The sequence below is a fragment of the Fundulus heteroclitus genome, unplaced genomic scaffold (assembly GCF_011125445.2).
Source record: "Fundulus heteroclitus isolate FHET01 unplaced genomic scaffold, MU-UCD_Fhet_4.1 scaffold_54, whole genome shotgun sequence".
NCBI lineage: Eukaryota > Metazoa > Chordata > Actinopteri > Cyprinodontiformes > Fundulidae > Fundulus > Fundulus heteroclitus.
This window is the reverse complement of record NW_023396967.1, coordinates 2,039,519-2,061,084: the sequence shown is the minus strand read 5'-3', so window position 1 is coordinate 2,061,084 and position 21,566 is coordinate 2,039,519. Positions and strand designations below refer to the sequence as shown.

Below are 21,566 nucleotides of genomic sequence, written 5' to 3'. Positions count from 1 at the left end.
CTATCCAAAGCAACCTGGCACTGTGGGGAAAAGGGAATTGTCCCCCCCCTTGTTGAAAATGAATGAACTGTGGTTCAATTTCCCCAGCCACACCCAGGGCTTATTACTGCCAAACCTGTGGAAGAAAGAAATGGCGTACACAGAGTCTGCCTGACAACATGAACTGAGCTAAAAAGGTCTCAAAAAGCAACACATCATGAAAAAAAAAATCATCAACATTTGTTATTTCTAAGATATTTGGTCTGCATCAAACAGCAGGAGGAGCGATTATCTACAAATTGAGAAAACAAGGAACAATGGTGAACCTTCCCAGGGGTGTCAGGGGATTGTGATATTACTCCTGGAGCATATCACCAATTTATCCAGGTTGTAAAAAAAGAATCCAGAAAAACATAAAAAGCACAGTTCCATGACAAAAAAACAAAACAAAAAAAACACACTGCCTAACAAAATTAACACAAAGACCTATTTCAATCTGAAAAACTCACAAAGAGAGAAAAGCAATTAGAAGAATTTATTGATACAATAATGTAGACTTTGGCACTCAGGCCTCGGCAGGAAACATGAGCGCTGATTTATACTTTAATGTACATAAGCAGATGTATGAGAGTAGGGATATTTCCCCCAGGCCTGAAACTGGTGGTGGAAGTAAGATAGTTGATGCTTGAGCTAAATGTCCAACTTGATAAACAAAGTTTGCATAAACTGTCCATGATGAGCAAGCATAAAGCGACTGTGGAGAGAAAAAACTCCCCTTTGGGAAGAAACCTCTGGCAGAACCAGGCTCAACATGGCGGTCGTCTGCCGGACCGTTTTAGAGAGTCACAGGGAATTCCATGAGAGTCCGGAAGGAACTACACTCTGGTAGGGGCGAGGTTGAAGGAGCATAGAGGAAAGCCATATGGAGCTTGCTACGATGGTGGAAAAGGGAATGAAGGTGGGTTGAAATGGTCGTCTAAATTAAAATCCGACATAGTGCAGCTATTCTTGCGCTTGCTGAGAAGCAGGCTGAGAGATGATTTGGAGTTGCTTTTAAGGTGAACGCTGAATGATGATTGGGCTTTGTGGATGTGCGGCTTGAAGAGGATTGGCTGCATCGAAAGCGGACCAGCCTTCGATTGGATGAAAGTGAGCAAGAGTTTCTTCAGTTGAATTTCCGCCTTTAGCTTCATCTCACATTTTCAACAAAAAAAAACATCTAGATCATCCCTAAAACGTTTGAGAAATAATCTGAGGGTTGATAAAACAAAAAGTGGAACTCTTTGGTTGCAGCTCATTACATGTGGGGTAAAAATAACACAGAAATTCAGATTTTTTCTTTTTTACCAGCAAACATGGTGGTGGTGGTCTGATGATCTGGTCCTTTCTATGCTGCCTCAGGAACTTGATGACTTGCTTTAATTGATGGAACCCCAATTTTTGATCTCTGGCAGAAAATCCTGAGGGGGGAATATCCTGGCATGATTTCACGTCCCTAGGCTGAAGCACACTTGGGTTATGCAGCAGGACAATGGTCCAAAGTGCGGCACCAGGTCAAGGAAACATAAAGATGGTTTCAGCGACACTTGCCTTTAACAGACCAGTCATTCTCAAAAAGTGTGGCTGAATTAAAATAGTCTTGCAACGATGATGGAGTCAGCATTCCTCCACAAGGATGTAAAAGACAAAGTGCCCATTAATGCAAACGTGTGGTGGTAGTCGCTGCCTCTAATGGTGGCACAACCAATTATCAGGTTTGTGGGGCAATTATTATTTTTTTAAACTAGGACCAAGTTAGTTGGTTCAATGTTTTCATTCAGCACTTGTTACTGAATGATCTTGTTACTGAAAAGTAACATCTTTATTTTAAAGTTTTTTTTATGTATTCAGATTACCTTTGTCTGACCGTAAAATCATACTTTTTCACAGCATTGAACATACAGCCACAGTTTTTAATCTCTTCTCCAATGGCTAGCAGGATAGATGGTTGCCATTTACAGTGACTGAGATCCGTGCTGTGCCATATGCTGCACCCTGCTCCTCCAGTGTCGTTTATTTTTACGCAGGGCACACGAGAGAGAGGACAGATCCTGCTGCATGTGCAAGACTTGCTCTGAGCTCATCCAGATCATCACCTTCACATTAGCAGAGCGGCACAGTTAAAGCACAAACATTACTGTCTCTCACCTTTATTTAGAGCTGCCCGTGGCTCTTGTGGGCAGCTAAATATGAGAATCCATCTGAAAGGCCATGACTCTCTAATTAACTTCACCTGGCATTCCAACTAACTGTGAATGAATCTTTAACCTTTACACAACCTCGCTTAGTCATCTTTCTCTAAAACACCCAGGTTGAAATTCTCATTTAATGTCAGTAAGCAGATTACCACTCGCTCTTTTCCTCCCATGTCTTTTTTTTTTTTTTTCTTCTTCAGGCTTCTTGAGAGTTCGGCAGCAGATTTTTATTCAGACCGGCCACAGCACTTTGTGCTGGTAAATCAATAAAGCAGTGTCCCCTATAACAGACCCCTGTGTTTTCCCTCCATCGATCCCGTCAGCTCAGATACATTCAAGAGCAAGCCAGGCGATTACCCTCAGCAATTCTAACTTTGATCCACACCATAGATGGCAGGTGTCAGACATCAGCTTTGGGTAATTGTAAAGCTGAAATGGGGAAATGTTAATCATCATCTCATGATCTGTTCATGGTTGCTTTAGCCGCCATCAATGCAGGCGGCACTCAGGCATCCACATCACCGCTGAGCCTTTTTGCTTATGAGGTCTTGCCTACATACATTTTTAAATAACACGAAGCAGTATTAAAAAGACAGATGTAAACCCTATTACTGTCTGCTTACACAGAGTTACGATGTTGTTTAATTAATAGAGAGGCATCTACAACAATTTTCTCTGGTAGATTTCTGATCTCAATTTCTGTAACGCTTTGATACAAATCTTAGCCAATCCTGAATTTTCTTTAAGCACAACTTAATAAGAAATTAAAACACCATTCAACATATTTATTTCCAACCCTCCAGTAGGTGAGCTAGCAAAAATCTTTAAGCTGTATACCAAAATAAACACTTTCCACCACACAAGCATTGAGACGAACAACAGTAGGACAAACAGTACCAAGATCACGTTTGTAGGTTTGATTTTAAAACAGTTATAACGTTTTAAAATCTGAAATTCTGAGGTAATTTCAGTCTGCCAGTTTCTGCCAGTTTATGATGAAGAAAATTTATAATATTATCACCATCAACCACGGCATAAGAGAACATGTTGCCTCGAGATGTGCTCACTTATTAAATAATTAGATTTTTAGTACCTAGATGCTTAAAAATAATATTGTTCAACATATATGGATGATGTCAACAATAAGCCCAGCTTACTATTGTTCCAAGGAATAAAAAAAAAAATAATAATAAAAATCTTTTGTTGGAAGCCAGGAAAACCGCAACCAGCAATGACAAACAAAGAGTTGTTTTAGAAGGAAGGTTGCAGCCAGGAGCATAATAACCAATCAAGAAACTGGAGCTCAAACACAAGCTGTAGACTCACAGAAAGTAACATTTCTACTTCCTGCTGTAAGGAGTCATCTATTTTTTTTTTACTAGGAGCAGAGGTGATATTACACCGTATGAGTGAGACAGCAAATGCTTTTTAAAAATAAACTGCAAATGTGTAGAAGCAAAAATTAATGTAATAAAGAGTTTAGCATCTTACATTAAGGATTAGTTCAGCTAATTTGGCTAACAGGACTTAAGATATTTGTGTTTATTCACTTAAGAATAAAAATCTTTAGCTGAACTGGGACATTCAAAAGGCTGCCAACATGTCCATATGTAGCAGGTTTTACAAGATAAAAGATAAAAAAGGAGTACCTTTGCACTAAGTTTAGCCTTAATGTTATCTGCTTCTCATTTCTTTCTTTCTCCCAGACTGAATGATCAACAAACCTCTCACTACATGTTACAAAAACAGCTTCCTTTTAAATACATTTTTTTGTTTTTGTTTTATCTACTTTTAAACACCTCACTGGTACTGTAAATAGCTAAAGTTTAGTCTTGACACAGTGACAGCTTGCACATCAAAGAGTGTTGTTTTCAGAGCTGGTAGCACTATAGAGTATATGCATTAGTAGAGTATTTGTGCGATAGAGTATGATGCATTTTTTATTGAGTAGAAAAAGATCAGATTTCACACTTTCTAACCAGTTGGACATGGTTCACGGAAGATCAATCTGTTCCAGTCACTATCTTTTTGTGTTTTATTAATGATAATTGCTTGTAATTTAAGGAAAGTTTGACCCTTTTAATTCATTTTTACTCATCTTTTCATCCACGAAGCAGAACAAAAAAAAAACTATGCTTTTTAATAGTCATCAACTATGAATAACTGCCTTTTCTATCAAAGATTCTGGCATTTCTTTTGATGAATGGTAATCTCAAAATCTTTCAGTCCAGTTTTAAATCTTTCCACAACACCGAGTCTGTACTGTTAAAGGTTTTGCGGACTGTGCTTTTTTTGTTTAACTGCAGCTTTTGTCACGGTGGATCACTATATTCTTTTATCTTACATGGAGCAGTGGGTTGGCATCTGAGATACAGCACTGGAGTGGTTTGAGTCCAACCTGACAGAACAAACTCTTTGTGGCAGCCTGGGAGAATCCACTGCACTTCTTTAATATGGAATTCCTCAGGGTTCGGTTTTAGGCCACCTTCTTTTTACTCTTTATCTTCTCCGACGTGGATTCATTCTTCAGAAGCAGTGTCTTTTTTAACTTTTATGCAGACAATTGCCAAATATGCCACCCAAGGGTGACACAAACTCAGTTGGATCCCCTTCTTCATTGTGTATTTGAAGGGAACGGTGGCTTTCAATAAAAAATAATGAAAGAAGAGGCTGAGGTGATGGTATTTGGTGGCAAAGCAGTGGGCTTGTGTTTGGACTTGGAGCGTCTTGGCCAGTTTCTGAAGACGACTGATAATTGACGGTGAGATCAATGCTCTCATAAAGTCCAGCTTCCTTTGGCTTCAGTAACTGGACAAGATGAAACCTATGATCACGAAACAGCACTCGGAGACGTTAGTCGATGCCTTCGTGACCACATGGCTCCATTACTGTAACAGACTTTATCTTGGTGCCAGCGGGTATTTAATCACACGTCTGCAGATGGTCCATGCAAAACTTTGCAGCACTTTTTTAAATGACAGTATTCAAACTATTGTTCATTACTATGTTGGTAGCCAACCCTAGTATAATGTGGTGCCATTGTCAGTGCTGACAGCTTTTTCATTTATTTATTTTTTCAGAAAATATAGAAGCACTTAATTTCAAGCTTATCGTTGTCCAAAAATATTCTGAAACGTTGATAGAAGCTATTTCTGCTGGTTTATGGTTCTCTCATTATCAGCCTCCCTAAGACATTTAAATTAGCTGTTAACAGGTGCTTATTTTGCAGATTGGGTGAACAATTAATTGTGCAACTGTGGCAAAAAAAATCATTAAAAACTAAACTTTGCGACATGCAAGGCATCGAGGAAAAAAATCAGGTTCAGATCGTTCTTATATAATTCACTTAGCTGCCAAGGAGAGAGACAGGGAGAGAGAGAGAGAGAGAGAGAGAGAGAGAGAGAGAGAGAGAGAGAGAGAGAGAGAGAGAGAGAGAGAGAGATGTGGAAAAGTTACAATCTAATCAGTTCAGTTAGTCAGCGTCTCCATCTATGATTAATTCAGCAGGTTTAATCCTCAGCATTTTCTCTATCAATGTTGGTATACCTGGAGGTCAAACTGATAATTAAAAAAAAAGAACAGGACAAGGAAATAAAATTAATGTTTGCACTGCAAAAAAGTGTGGATTCCTGGGGAATAAGGCATGGAGAAATCGCATTAACAGGGCACAGGCCTAGGACAAAGTAAAAAGACATTGCTTTCTTAATCGTTTCCTTGCAGCAAAAAGCTCCTGAGAGACAAATGTTCATGCAGCTTTGTGTCGTACTGTGGCTGAGATAGGACGTGATACAAGAAAACCATAACACCTTTTGACTCCACTGTATTACAATGGCAGTACTGATAGATTGGTCCTGAGCACATGCTCCAAATAGGTGCTTCACATTTCTGAACGAAACAGTCTTTTTAAATTCAAATCACTTCTGCTGTTGCTTTTCCGGTACTCGTCTTTCCTCCATCTTTGACCCGGTATGTTCAATCAAAGCAGAGCTGAAGGGATTTGAGTTGTTTTACATTTCCACTTGTCATTTTTTTTTTGTATCACTAATTCATGTTTGCTGATTTCTATTTATATTTTTTATGTCATATTTTTTTTTTTTATCTTCTGTGACATGAAACACGTTGAGTGATCTTGACCTCATCGTCCGCTCCTCAGTTTGTCAGCTTTGTGCAATTGACCCCTTTTTGGTTGTGGGTCAAAGCTATAACTCCCACTCTGTGAGTTGAAGCAATCCCATCAGCATGTCACTGTCCTCATTCCAGTGTTTCTCCAGTGTCCAGCTGCTTTTGATCTCTCTAACAGAAATGGATGGCATTCATACAGTGCTCAGATTAGACTCTGAGATGGGCTGCTGTGCTAGGTTCAAGAGAAAATGATCTCTGTGTCTTCTCGCACGTCCTCCTGTCCAATGGTAGTCGGCCATTTTTAACCCTGATATCCCGTCAGGGGAAGCTGCTGTAGGGGCGTAAATACAGTGCCTTTGAAAATTATTAATACTTCTCAAACTTTTTCACCTTTTGACCCCTTGTTACCAATTACCTCTGTGTATTTAACTGGAGTTTTATGCGGAGTAGAGTAACATCAAGTATTGCACTATTGTGAAGTGGAAGCAAAATGATGCATGGTTTTGAAATGTTTTTTTTACAAGCAAAAATATGTAAAGTGCAGGCATGTGTGTTTTATCCCCTTCAATTTGATACCTACAAATACTATCCTGTGAAACCATTTACCTTCAGGAGACGACAAATGATCAGATGGGCTGCTTCTGTTTGTAGTTTAATCTCAGTTAAATTAAGTCTTTTATGGCTACAAGCCAAGTAGGAAACACACCAAAGGTGGAAAAAGGTTCCCGGGTAAGATGAGACCAAATGTGAACTTTTTGGCCAACATGTATGTTTGTCAAACTTACTAATAATTATGGATGCTAATTCCTAACACATCATCACCACAGAGAAACAGATTGAGGGCTGTATCGTGCTACGAGGACCGGGACAGCTGGTCAAGGGTGATAGGAAGAAGAATAGAGCTAAATCCTGGAGAAGAAAAAACCTGTTAGAGGCTGCAAGACAGCTTGAGAGAGTGTTCACCCTCTAGCAGAACAATGACCCTAACCAAACAGCCAGACTTTAATTGAAACGGTCTAAATCGAATTAAATTCTCGCTGGAAAAAAGTCCAGACATAAATCCAACAGATAATCTGTGGCAATAGCTAATGCTAAAATATTCTACATCTACTAAAACTGAGCTGTATAGTTTTTGCAAAGAAGGGTGTGCAGAAATGTACATCTTTAGACATAAAAATATGGTGGAAATAGCCCGAAAAACACTGGGGAGGTGAAGTAGCCTATTCCATAATGGATAGATTTTATTTTTGTTGGAGTATTTTGTCTGGTAGGTTCTGACTGTAAGCAGCAGTGGATTTATAGCCAAAAACATGGTGATTAATTTAATGATATATTTTACAATCACTGTTATTAACATTGCAATAAATGCCATAGATACTGAGATAAAATATTAATGTGCTATTTTATACTTTACATATTTTGATATCATTTCTTAAACACAAATGTTACCCTGAGTCCTTAATAAGTCAAGGTACACAAAGAATAGATAAGCATAAAAAAATATTTTAAAAATAAATCTTTAAAAGGGAGCGTGATGATATATTTTTAAATTATAAAAAAATAAACAGATTGCAAGGTAATTAAGAGGAGACAGTAAAAAAAAGTCAGATCAGTAATGTGGTTTTTAATTTTATTGAATGTTTTGAAAAAAAAAAAAACTTTTAAAAGAGAAACATTTTTAGCTTGATTTCAGATGTTAGACTCTTGCTTCTAGATAGGGAGCTGTTTCCGAATGAGTAGGCTGAAAATCAAATACTCTGTCCCCTGTTGTTGTCCTAAAAGAATACGAGGAACAGCTGAAAACTGCATCTGTTGAGCTTTGTATTCCTGATAGGTTGGTGAAGGGTGACAAACTAAGTAGGATGCTGCTTGGCCAGTCTGGGCTTTGTTTGTCCTAAGTAGTATTTTGTTATAGATCCAAACATTTACAGGGAGCGAGTAAAAGAGAAACCAGAACAGGAGTAACATGGTCGCTCTTTGCAGTAGCTGATAGCAGTCTGCCTGCAGGATTTTCGAATAACAAAAACATTTTCAAGCAACATCCATCTAATATGGTGTTAGTGTGGTTATGTCTTCAAGTGATAAAAGCATGGAGCAATTTTTCGAAACCCCTTGAGAGAGTATGTGTCTTATTTTGCAAAAGGTTACAGAGGTGTGGAAAAAGCTTCTTTACTGACTTGTTTAGTATGGGGATTTGAAGAATAGACCCTGGCCCAAGAAAGCTCTAAGACTTGTGATTATAATAAACAATTGTATTAAAAGTGACTGCATGATTGAATGATTCTCCAAGCTTTTTGAGGCTGAAAACAATAACTTGATCCAGATATATTTCAAGTCTGCGTAATAAAATTTTGTAGTCAACTGTATCAAAAGCTGCCCTGAAATCTTAAAGAAGCAGCTTGGTGACAAAGCCTTTTTGAGAGGGATCTAGATTGTCATTCAGTACAAATCAGTACTATCAGTAATCAAATCACTTTCAGTACTGTGGTGTGTATTGAGGCTTGACTGAAATTCTACAAATTATTAGTGGGTTAAAACATGTTTTAGAGCTACATTTGTATGCATTTTTGACATGACGCTTAGAGATTAGCCTGTAATAAAAAATAAATGCTAATAACATGAATGACAGGAATGTAACTGGTTTAAAACCACAAGTTTATATAATCCTGAAAAAAAAAGCATAGTCAAAAATAAAATATCTGGCAAGAGGTCCATCACAGCTGATTTTTATATCACTTCAACTTAAACAGTATACGTAAAAGAAAGTTTTAATAGGTCCATTAAATATTACATCCTAACAAAGACAAAATGTTATGGTCAATAATGTTTTATTCAGCTTTGTATCAATCGAGCTACAACGCTAAAAAGAACCCTGTTCTTGTTTTTATCTCTTACCTAACAGCGATTGGATCTTGTCTGCTATAAACCATTTTAAAAGCAATAAAGCAGACTTTCCAAAGCATGTTAACAGACTTCCGATTTGGGGATAAGATGTCTCTTTTCTCATATTCTAAGCTGTGGTTTGAGGCTACCTAACTGAGTGTTATACAGAGAAAACTGCATTTTCTGGATGGATTCTTCTGTTTTTAGAGGAGCAACAGCGTTGACAGATCTTTATAATATGGAAGCCCTAGATTTAATAGAATCCATTTGAGATGGGTTGGGGTATTTATTTTTTTTTCTTCTTACAGGGACAGTGTATATTCATGAACATTTAAATGTAAATATGCCAGAATTAGCCCAAAGGCTACTTCACATATGTAGTCCCTGGCTAGTCGATAAGAAAAAAGCAAGAAAACGCCAAACAATCAGACACTAGACCAGGGCTGTCCAAACTTTTCGGTACATGGGCCAAAATTGTCAAGTCAAAGGAACTCGAGGGTCAAAAAATTAATAAAACCAAAAAATATATATAATGTCATTTTTTTTCCCTGTTGTGCAAAATATGATAATTTTAAAAGGGAAAAAAAGGTTTTGCTCATTTGTCGTTTTAAAAGATGGTCATCAAGTTTGCAAATTATTTTGAATAATTTAGTTAGACTCTTTACCAATAATAAACAGAACTCTTTTTGATCTAGCAATATAAGAACAGTATTTGGGTCAGTTGTTCTTTGAAAACACTTGCTGTAATTAGGCAATTTTAATAACTGAATTCAAAGCAGATTTGAATGCACCAAAGTCTGCATTTGAGTAATCAAATGTTATTGGATAGATTATACCATGAAACTAAAGAGAATGTCAAAACTATGTTTATTAAATGATAAATAATTTGGTTGTACCTAACATTTTCAAATGTAGGATTTTAACTTTTCTGTAATAATTTTGCCCTAATTGAAAATTAAAAGCTTCCATCTGCATCAGTCACCTGTGCTGGTGGACCAAATCTTTCTTGAAATGCAGTTGGGGGGGGGGCAAAATCAGTACAGGGGCCACAAATGGCCAATGGAATAAAAGACAGTGGAACATTAACAGCACTGCACATGATAAGGATAATCTGACATTACTGATCACAGATCTGGTTCCCTTTCACACATCTTTTACAATTGGTTGTAGATTAACTAAATGTAGTAGAGTCTCTTGTAACAGCTGGGATGTTGTGTCAAACACCTGTCGACTAAATGTTGTGCGTCTTTGAGGTATTACACAGTCACCTCTAGTAGATGCTTTTAAACCTTCAATATTGAACAAGCAATTTTTAATTTTCTAAAATTTTTCAAAACTAAGAATACTGTATTTTGGATAATGAGACAATGATGAAAGGACTAAGGTTTTCTATCTAGAGGTTTTCTATCAAATACTTTTAAAGCCTTTTTGAATTGTGGAAACACCATTTTTTAGTATTTAGGGATAACAGTGTTACAATAATTGTTTAAACTACATTAAGGGCTGGTTTGATAGGCACTAACAATGCAGGATGGTATTATGGTGTATGATGAAAAATTACATTTATTGTTAAGCTTCAGGTTAATTTGGTCTTAATTTTATGCAAATAAAATTAAAAAGAGAACGGCATTCCTTCCCCTCAGATAAAGAAAATGCTTAACACTTTCCACTGTTCTGGGCTGACATCATTTGATAGTGATGTTTGTTTAGTGTCTCCTGCGAATATTTAGTTCCTGGTAGCAGGTTTAACTCTGGCAATTAACTATTTCTAGCATTGCAAAGTGCAAGTACCTCTCTCACAAAAGTAAGCACATCTCTGACATTTCTCTGACAAGTATTTAATTATTTCTTTTCACGGGACAATAAAGGGAAAAAAATACACAGTTTAGACATTTTCACTTAGGGATGTACTCACTTTTGTCACTTGCGGTTTAACATTCTTAACATTCTTGTGTTGAGTTATTCTGAGGGAGCAGCAAAATCACATCGTTATACAGGCTGTACGCTGACTACTTTCCATAGAATTAAAGTGTCATATATTCTGTGTCCCATGAAAAGATATACAAAAATATTTACAAAAATGTCAGGGGTGTGATCACTTTTGTGAGACGCCTTATATACACATGGCCTGTCAGGTATATTTACCTTTTTGTCTCCACTAACACCAAGACAATACCTGAAGCCGGAAACACCAGTGAAATGCTGATTATTGACTTCCGAAAGTATCTCCAACTGGGATGGGCTCATTCCCAAGAGTGACATTTGTACTGTGAAAGCTTTTCTTTTTTTAGTAAGAATACATGCATCATTACATCCCTGCTTATGGGAACTTTAGATCAGGTTGAATACAAGCTATATTATGTATCCTCATGCCCAAAGTTTACAAGAATAAAAACATTTATTTTTATATTTACATATTTGCAGGTGTGTCAGACTTTAATTTCTAATTTAGTTTTGATGGATAAGCAGTTAATTGTTTTGGCCGTGAACTAATTCTTTAGTGTCTGTATAACTTTGTGTTTCCTGATGTCCTTTATCGTTGGCTAACTTAGCAGACCTTAATGGACCTTGACATGTTTTTTTTTTTCTCTCTCTCTTTTGTAAATAATTCCTCTGGGTGGAACTTTGTCTCCTCAGGAAATATGCATGTCTATATCATTTCAACAGTCATGCACAGCCATGTTAATTTTGGGAGTTTTAATCGTCGGTGTGAAAGTTTGTGATTAATAATGCCGAGCAGCTGCAATTTTACACTTGATGGGGAGAGTAGCTCAAAGCGAAGGCAAGTCATGCTCCCCACAGCAGCACCAAATTTTACAGCTGTCAATCCAACGAGGGGCTGGGGTCTTGGAAGAGCACCTGCAGACTATTAACAGGACAGGACATTAGGAAAAGTGACGACCATGCACTATTTTTTCACAGCTTCACTAAAGAACGAGATTTTATATCCATCTGAGACTCATTTAATCATGTGGATGCCCACTAAACTAAACTGTAAAAGTTTGGTTGGCAAAATGAGTTTGATGATACTGCTCATGTGAGGGATCGAATAGTTCACATCTACTTGGTTACATTTGAAAATATCTGCACAGTATAAATGTTACACAAATTATCTTTGAAGTCATATAACAGGAAAAAAGAACCCCTTTTATTGTTTTTCAACACAAACAAATATTAAAATTTATTCCTAATTATATCTTTTGTTAACCAAATACTTTATTTTGTTCTATTTCTAACTGCTTTAGTATAAAACACATTAATTACTCTTTTACAATGTGCCTTCTACTCTATATGTGCATAAGTGAGGTGAGTAGTAGAGGTGTGAAAATGAATTTTCCACTCTTAAGACAGATTAAGGTCTCATCAGGGGGTAACTATGATGGAGCACTTAACTGTTCAGTGCTGCTTGTTCGTAATTTAGCAAAAAGTAATGCAAGGCCCTCTCCTCCTTGTAGAGTTACAGCTGAACTTATTCAACCCCCACTGCAAATTGGGTTTATTGGCAAAATGTACAAACTAGCTGCTGTTTGCAATAAACAAATTGTAGAAGACGTATTTAAGTTATGGAATGCAACTAATATTACAAGTGGTTTCTCCGTGTTAAAACACAAAATGCCCCTTTTAGTTTCTACTGCAGTCAACTGATTCAGGACAAGCATCTTCAGTACTTATACTGAAGCACCCTTTTGCTTTTATGGACTTCTGATTCATACCCAGACACCAGCTCCTGGCAGTGCTTCTAATAAAACCCCGGCAGACTCCTCATGGCCAAAGGCTTCCAGTTCATGAATAGTCTTGAGTGTATTCACTGTAACTGCCTTTTTCAACACGGTTCAAGCCAGGCAGCTTTGATGGCCATGCTAGCATCTTCCAGCACTTCTTCTGAGACCCAGCCTTGGAGGATTTTCAGTTATACTGGAGATCATTGTCCTGTTCCAAGGTCCACTGATGCCCAAGCTTTAGCTTCCTCACAGGCGGCATTACATTTTCTCCCAGCATTCCCTGAAAGTTGACTGAATCCATTTTGTGCTCAACATGCAGCAGGTTTCTAGGGCCAAATGAAGCAAAGCAGGCCTGGAGCATCACTGAGCCACTACCATACTTTACTGTTGGCAGGGGTGTCCTTTTTAGCATTTGCCTCACTCGTCCTCCAAATGCCTGACAAGCTCAAAGTTGGATTCATTGCTCCATGGAACAGAAACCCCAAATCTCTTTAAATTATTTGTATAGTTGTGAGCAACTTGGAGCCGGTTGTTCATGTGTTTAGAAATCTGCAGACTGCAGTAGTCTTTAAAATGGTAAATGGACTGAACTTGTAAAGCGCTTTTCCAGTCATACTGACCACTCAAAGCGTTTTAACACTATAGCCACATTCACCCAATCCCACTCACTGACGCACAGACATTGATACCAATACGCAGATTGGTAGGCAAGCTGGGGTTAAGTGCCTTGCCCAGGGCCACATCTATATGGGACAGGAGGAAGGTGGAATCAAACTCACAATCTCCCAATATCAAGACAACTACTCCACCTATTGAGCCCCAGTTGCTCCTATAGGTTTCGCTTTTGAAGGAACTGTAATATTATCTTTATTTAAATATGTAAACTACTTCTGTGTGCAGGGATATTTGCAGTAGCTGTTAAATAGCTTTAGGTGCAACTATACAGTCATATCCAATCAATTAAAATATGCTCTCCGATGAGGCTTGTCTTTTATATTAAAAGTACCTTTTGAAAATAACCTTTAAGTGGGTATTAAGCATACTTTTCTTTAATCCCATTTCTGTATTATATATATATATATATATATATATATATATATATATATATATATATATATATATATATATATATATATATATATATATATATATATATATATTAATTGGTCTGATGTAACATTCTAATATGATTTGTTAGGTTTTCATTAGCTGTAATTGGAAACTCACGACTGACAGAAATAAAGGCTTGAAAAAAACAATACATTAATCAATATATTGTGTTTTACTTTGTGAATTGAGGTACTGAAATAAACAAACTTTTCAATGTAAATTATTGCATTGAATACATAAAGGAGTAGGGATGGGCTCATGGTTGGAGTAGGGTGCTTGCATTTTGGAAAAGCCACAACTTCCCTGCTGATTCCCCCTCTGGGCCCTTGAGCAAGACCCTTAGCCCCAGATTTTTTCCCCAGACGCTACGTAGTGGCAGCCCGCTTCTCCTTAAATTTCACTGGAATGTACAAAAACATGGCAATGACAAATAAAGATGATTACTATTGTTAAATAGTAAATAAATGTTTCCCAGGAGGCTAAATAAGCAAAGTTAATGCAAATGTGAAATCATTTTCAGATCTGCTGTAGCAATATTACAAAATATGGGTTGTTTGGTTCTCATTTATGATTTAGCAAGGATTCAGAAAGGGATGTTATTTAAATTACTTTATGTGATAATGTGCCAACCCCCTTCCTGTCGAGTAAAGTATTTGTTTTGCGTGCATGCATGAGTGTTTTCAGAATGGTTAAAAAAAAGATATGAATTAACATTTATCTATCCATTTCATTATTTATTTTGATGAGTTTTCTTGCCTTTGCATACAAACAGGCAAGAGTTTGCTTCTCCTGTTTCCAGTTTATGTGCCCAGAAGCGGCTTTGTATTTGGCATTCAGAGTGAATCAGCATTCTTATCTAACTCTCTCCGAGAAAGTATGTTTCGCTGCACCGTTTCTTTAGCCTTTAAGTATATAGCTGACCCCGGCTGTATCTGTAAAATGAGGCAGTGTGCATTGTGGGGCTGCAAGTGGAAAATACTTTTTCGTTCCACTGTGGGGATTTCTCTGTGCGCTGAGCTGAGGTTGTGCAGTGTATAAATATCACAGTAAAAACACAAATCTGAGAACACTTTAATAAAACGGGAAATGGTGAGAGTGCGGTACACGGCACAACAAACAGGAAGCAATTTTCAACACAACCTTTGAAGAATGTGATTTGTCAGAGCAGGCACAATAGCAACTGCTGTGATGCTGCATCAGAGCGGCAAAAACACATCTGTAAACTTTGTCTTCCCTTCTCCACCTGCTTATCTTCTCTTCTAGATCCCTCAGATAAGCTATGCGTCAACAGCCCCGGAGTTGAGCGACGACAGGCGCTACGACTTCTTCTCGAGAGTGGTTCCTCCGGACTCGTTCCAGGCCCAGGCCATGGTTGACATCATCCAAGCCTTAAACTGGACCTACGTCTCCACTGTTGCCTCTGAAGGCAGCTATGGGGAGAAGGGAGTGGAGGCTTTCACCCAGCTCTCCAAGGAAGCAGGTGAGGCGTGGAGACCTGTAATAGCCAGTGCAGAAAAAAAAAATGAAATTCTTATCCGAGTTCATACTTACTGACTATGTCTGAGGTTTCTGTTTGTTGTAAAATCTGTTTTGGGTGGATGAATTATTGATATGTTTAGCTCCAGAGTGAGTTGTGGAGTGTTACTGGAAATGTAGATGGAGAAACAGCTGGCATAGAAAATCTCTGTAATGGGAATTGCCTGTACTCATGTTGCACCATTTTAGCATTTTATGATTTTTTTTTTCTCACAAAATGAACATTCAGATGCGAAAGGGAAGCGAGGAGACAGAACAGTTAAAGCTTGCTAATTGGGGAGTGTTTTGCTTGAGATTTTCTTTCATGCTTCAATCGAGAACGTACATCACCACATTTATTGGCACTGATAGCAGACATGCCTAGAAATCATTAAAACAGGTCAAACTTCCATTGCAGTGAAATAACCTCGTTCTAAAACATAAACAATCCAAAATTTAGTTTAAGTACATTGAGTGACTGGGAAGAATGATAAGAAATATTATTTTTAAAGGTATATAGCCACATTATATACTTAAGAAAGACCAAAAACCTCTTGATCATGATAAAATAAGGTTATATACGTCAAGCTTCCCTCCTGAAAACGTACTGCGCATGCACAGTACGTACTTCTCTTCGTAAATAAACACAAAAGGCTTTATTTATTAACAAATTGAGCAAAAACAAAGCACAAACAACAAAATAACAACTAATACTCCAGCAGGATGTGATAACCTTTCATAAAAACTTTGTATGCAACCAGAGTGAGCTACTGACATATACATTTAAAAAAAAAAAAAAACACGTCTATGCACCGTTAAACTGTCATCGTTGGAAAATGGAAATTTGAAACTATGTTCAAGAAGGACCACGAACCACCAATTATTAAACAAGCCTGTCATAAACTGGAAACTACAGGAGATTTACTGACGTATACATTAAAAAAAAGTCAAATAAGGTGGCTATGTACCTTTTAAGAGAAAAAATAATCACCACAGAATCAACCTTAAGTACCCCTAAAAATCACTTGAAAACAAATGTAACTGAATCTTTTTTTAAAAGACACCTTTTATGACCAAAAAAGTAAATATTTGGAGTTTACTAAACTTTATTTGACTCTGGAAATGTGTGTTTTGATCATATGAGATTTGCTTTTCAGCAGCATAATACTTACGATGCATGCATTGTGATAGAAAAAAGAAATTTGTGGATAAAATTAAAATAAAAAATCTTGTCGCGTCAAAAAACTGAATACTGGGTTTCTGCAGAACAGTGATCTCAATCAGATGAGCTAATCAACCCAGGACTAGATCACCAGACACAAAATCAGCTGTCTTTTATGACCATCTCAGTCCTGGACTTGGATTGTAGAGAAAGCCTGTGGGGTGAGCTGAGGAGAAGAAAGCATGAGAAAGGACCCAGGACTCTGGATCACACAGAGAGATTGTGCAAAAAGAAGTGGTGGAAGATCCCTCTCTCAGCACGCGCCAACCTTGTGAATTTTATAGAGACGTGTAAATGCTGTTCTATTGGCAGAAAGCTTTTTACTTCAATGGTTTTGCGCAGCAAAACATCACGAGCACTATCTTCACTCTGGTTTGTGAAAAGGCCACACTGCTGTTTTGAAGCTGAGCGTAAAACTCAGAGAAATTATGAGAAGTGGATGTAAAACGTTGTGACGGTGAGAGGTTGTATACATTATAAACTAGGGCTTTAGATACTCACTCTAGGCAAAGACATCAATGACTCACACATGGGTAAGCCCCCTATTGGCTACCCTCTAAATCAGCACATCCCTCCAGTGAGCAGCATCTAAAATGTTATTTTAGTCTCTTGTTCTACTTTTATGGTCACACTTGCATTTAGATTGATTTTGAAATGACAGTATCTAAACAAAAAAGAGCATTGTAAATATGTTTATTGGTAAATGCTGACTCTTCTAGTTCAAAGGTCAGTACTGGTAGCCCTTCGTGTGACACAGTACCGATGAAGTAGCTCTCAGTTTCAAAAAGGTTGGTGACCCGTGCTCTAAATGCTCCGTTCTAGAATGCATAGACAAGTAGATCCCTGATCAGAATGTGTGAAGCTCCTTGGGGGCAACAAACATACACTGTCAACTTTAAAATATGACTTAATATATCTGCTCCATCATTACAATGGCACTACTCCAATGTTTTCTGAGCAGCAGTCATTAGTACCATTACCTCCAGCTATATAAAGCAAATGAAGCTTTAGCCTTGTGATGCCATAGCTTTATAGATTAGTGGGTTACAGCAATACTCAACACTCTTGTTTGACATAAAAATCATTAGCAGTGACAATTATGATATAAATTACACCACTGTAGACTATAACTTATCACAGCTTTATACCTGCAGCTGGCTCGTTATCACATTAACACGTGCACAGCTGTTCGAAAACTAAACATAAACATATAATGGGTTTATATCTGGACAACAGATGCAACTAGATATTGTCTTGTAGCCGTTTTCTATCTTAAGAAGAACAGTACACATCTGGCTTGCTTGAATGGCATGTTCTCTAGTCTTTCCCATTTTGAACAATGTTTAAGACAATTCGTTTTTTATGTCCCAAAAATAACAATTTAGTGAATCAGGAAGACATGGGTTACAAATTAAAAGTACTCAGACACTCTGATCAGACTAAAAAGTATATTTAAAATTTTCAATTAAATTAAATTTTATTTACATTGCGGCAATTCACAACACATGTCATCTCAAGGGACTTTACAAAGTTAATTTTAAAATTGTTAAGTTTTTATTGTTACTGTTCTGGGTTGTCAGTCATTAACCTTTGCTTTGGTGATGCTGATTTTTTTTTTATATTTTCAATTATGCCACTGCATGATAAAGTTAATTTATTTCCGGGCTGTTTACACATCTTACAGGAGTGCCAATTTGTAGCAAGGGTGCCCACCTTGGGTCACCCTGATGGTACAAATAATTGTGCTGCCAGGGATTTTTGGAAAAAACAAATCAAAACATATAAATAAATATTAAGAAACTCATATCCTCAGTCTTTTTACACTTCTCCACCAGGGGTGCCAATAACTGTGAAGGGTGATGTCAATGAGCATGTGCTTGACAAGAGAATCATACTAGTGGTCTATCAGCTTAAGATAGCTTTTATCTTGCTGCAAAAACTATATATATATATATATATATATATATATATATATATATATATATATATATATATAGACACACACAAACACATCCACAGACAAAATTGTCGGTGCCCCTCGTTTATGGTCACGGAAATAACTTACATCTGACTAAAGCAATAATAAATAAAAAATCTATGTAAATCAACAAATGAAAGTCAGACATTGCTTTTCAACCATATTTCAACAGGGTGATTTTAAAATATAAACTCATGACACAGGCCTAGATACAAATTATGGTACACCAAGCAATGACTGAAAATAATGTGACCAAAGGGACTTGTTAAATCAAGCTGTGTCCACTAATTAGCATCACAGCTGTCTACAATCTTGTAATCAGTCAGTGGGCCTATATATAGGGCTACATGTAGTCACTGTACTGTTTGGTGACATGGAGTGTACCACAATCAACATGGACCAGAGGAAGAGATGAAAATAGTTATATCAAAAGATAAGAAAGAAAATTACAGACAAGGCTAAAGGCTATAACACCATCACCAAGCAGCTTGATGTTCCTGTGACTACAGATGCAAATATTATTCAGAAATTTAAGATCCATGGGACTGTTGACAACTTCCCTGGACGTGGCCTCAGGAGGAAAATTGATGACAAACCAAAGACGCATATAATGGTAACAAAAAAGCCCATAAAAAAACCTCTAAAGAGATTATAGGTCAAGTTCAAGGAACATCAGTGTGAGATCACACCATCCATCGTTGTTTGAGCCAAAGTGGACTTAATGGGAGATGACCAAGGAGGACACCGTTGTTGGGAGAATGTCCTTGTTCAGATGAGAACAAGAGCTGATGTGCCAAGGTACATCAGCTCTCTTTTCACAGACGGAAAAATGAAGCATATTAAGAAAAGAACACTGTCCCTACTGTGAAACATGGAGGAGGCTCTGTTATGTTCTGGGGCTGCTTTGCTTCATCTGGCACTCGGTGTCTTGAATATCTGCGGGGCGCAATAGAATCTCAAGACTATCAAGGGATTCTGGAGAGAAATGTGCTGCCCAGTGTCAGAAAGCTTGGTCTCAGTCACAGGTCATGGGTCTTGCAACAGGATAATGACCTAAAACACACAGCTAAAACACCCAAGAATGGCTAAATGGAAAACATTGGACCATTCTGAGGTGGTCTTCTATGATCCCTGACCTAAAGAAACTTTGGAAGAAGCTGAAACAGGCCGTCTGGAAAAGGCACCCTTTAAACCTTAGACAACTGGAGCAGTTTGCTCATGAGGAGTGGGCCAAAATACCTCTTGTCAGGTGTAGAGGTCTCATTGACAGCTACAGGAATCAATTGATCGCAGTGATTGCCTCAAAAGATTCTGCAAATAAAAATTAAGTTAGGGGTACCATAATTTTTGCCCAGGCCTGTTTCATGAGTTTACTTATTTTTTTAATCATTCTGTTGAAAAATTATTGAAAAGCAATGTCTGACTTTCATTTGTTCATTTTCATAAGATTTTTATTCATCATTACTTTCGTCAGATTTAAGTTATTTCTGCTACCAATGTGGGTTTATCTTTCATTAAACGAGGAGTACCAGCAATTTTTTGCACATGTGTTATGTATGTGTGTGTGTATATATATATATATATATATATATATATATATATATATATATATATATATATATATATATATATATATATAAGCTTTTTTTTTAAGAAAAACAGTTAAAATACACGACTAAATTAATGGACTTGGCGGAAAAATAACCTTAAAATTTGTTTTACTTGTCTGAATCTGCAGCAGAACAATGATACAGATTTCCTAAGTGGAACTGATCCTAACTGAGGCTGAACAAACACATTATGTTTGCAGAGGTTTAGAAGATTATAAGTGATTTTAATTCAAACATTAGGATTTGCTTTCTTTTCCTTTTTTCCCCCTTTTTTTTTGCCAGAAAGCAATCTGACAACCGTGCACACGCTCGACTCACCTGTTCATTTCAGGCCGTTGCTGCCGACGGCATGTAGTCCTGTCAGTCAGCGGTTACTGCTATGGGCAGAATAAACTCTGTTTATATATAGTGCGATGGGTCAGCTAGCTTTATCAAATCACGTGGTTCATAGTGCTGGAGTGTGCAGAGACTCTCCACATTGGCTGCTGTAGTATGTGCGCACCATGAGGCCAAAAGTGCCTCATTACAAAGCATTGGGTGATTAACCAAACATGTCTGGTGATGCTCTCATTCCCCTGTGCCTCTGTGGAACCCAGCCTAATTCCTGTACATTTCTTAGAAGTGAGCTCTGTCTCTTCTTTCACTAGACTAATGTGCACAACCCTCAAAAATATGGAACGCTAATGATATCCCTGCAGGCACCAATCACAAGTCCAACACGCTTGAATATTATATCTGTGTGCATTTATGTCCGGTGTGTACACACACTGAAACTTTAAAAAGCTGTTTTGCGGCTGCGTAATTTGCATCGACAGAAAGAAAAAGAGAGAAAAAAAAGAGATGAAGTAGCCTGTGTAGTAGTAAATTAGGAAAAGTCCTGATTGAAGGCTTGTTTTGGAAGTCTCAGTTCGTCTCACGTCCTGAAATAAACACAGCTTCCACCAGCTGGGCTTCTCAGCTAATGTTTCATTCTTTCTTATGCAAAGAACCGTAAACAGAGTGATATAATTATGATTCCCAAACAGCAACAGAAGAGGTATGGAATTATAGCTATTGTTGTTTTGCACTCATTCCGCTCCCGCCGAGCTCCAGCCACCACGTTATTTTGTATTCATACACAAATGAGAATTATATCCTCTAAAGGAACATTTCCTCTAACCAAGGATTTATCTTTAATAAACACATCAATTA

General features: G+C 37.5%; 1 protein-coding gene across 1 annotated transcript in view; it reads left to right on the top strand.

Annotated features, from left to right (window-relative positions):
- The window catches only part of LOC105926128 (metabotropic glutamate receptor 7), a gene marked incomplete in the record, with an annotated part of 138,140 nt that overhangs the window by 43,095 nt on the left and 73,479 nt on the right, over positions 1-21,566 (top strand). Inside the window, 1 exon segment of the mRNA XM_036132768.1 lies at positions 15,314-15,530. Coding sequence (XP_035988661.1) covers positions 15,314-15,530 — 217 coding nt within the window.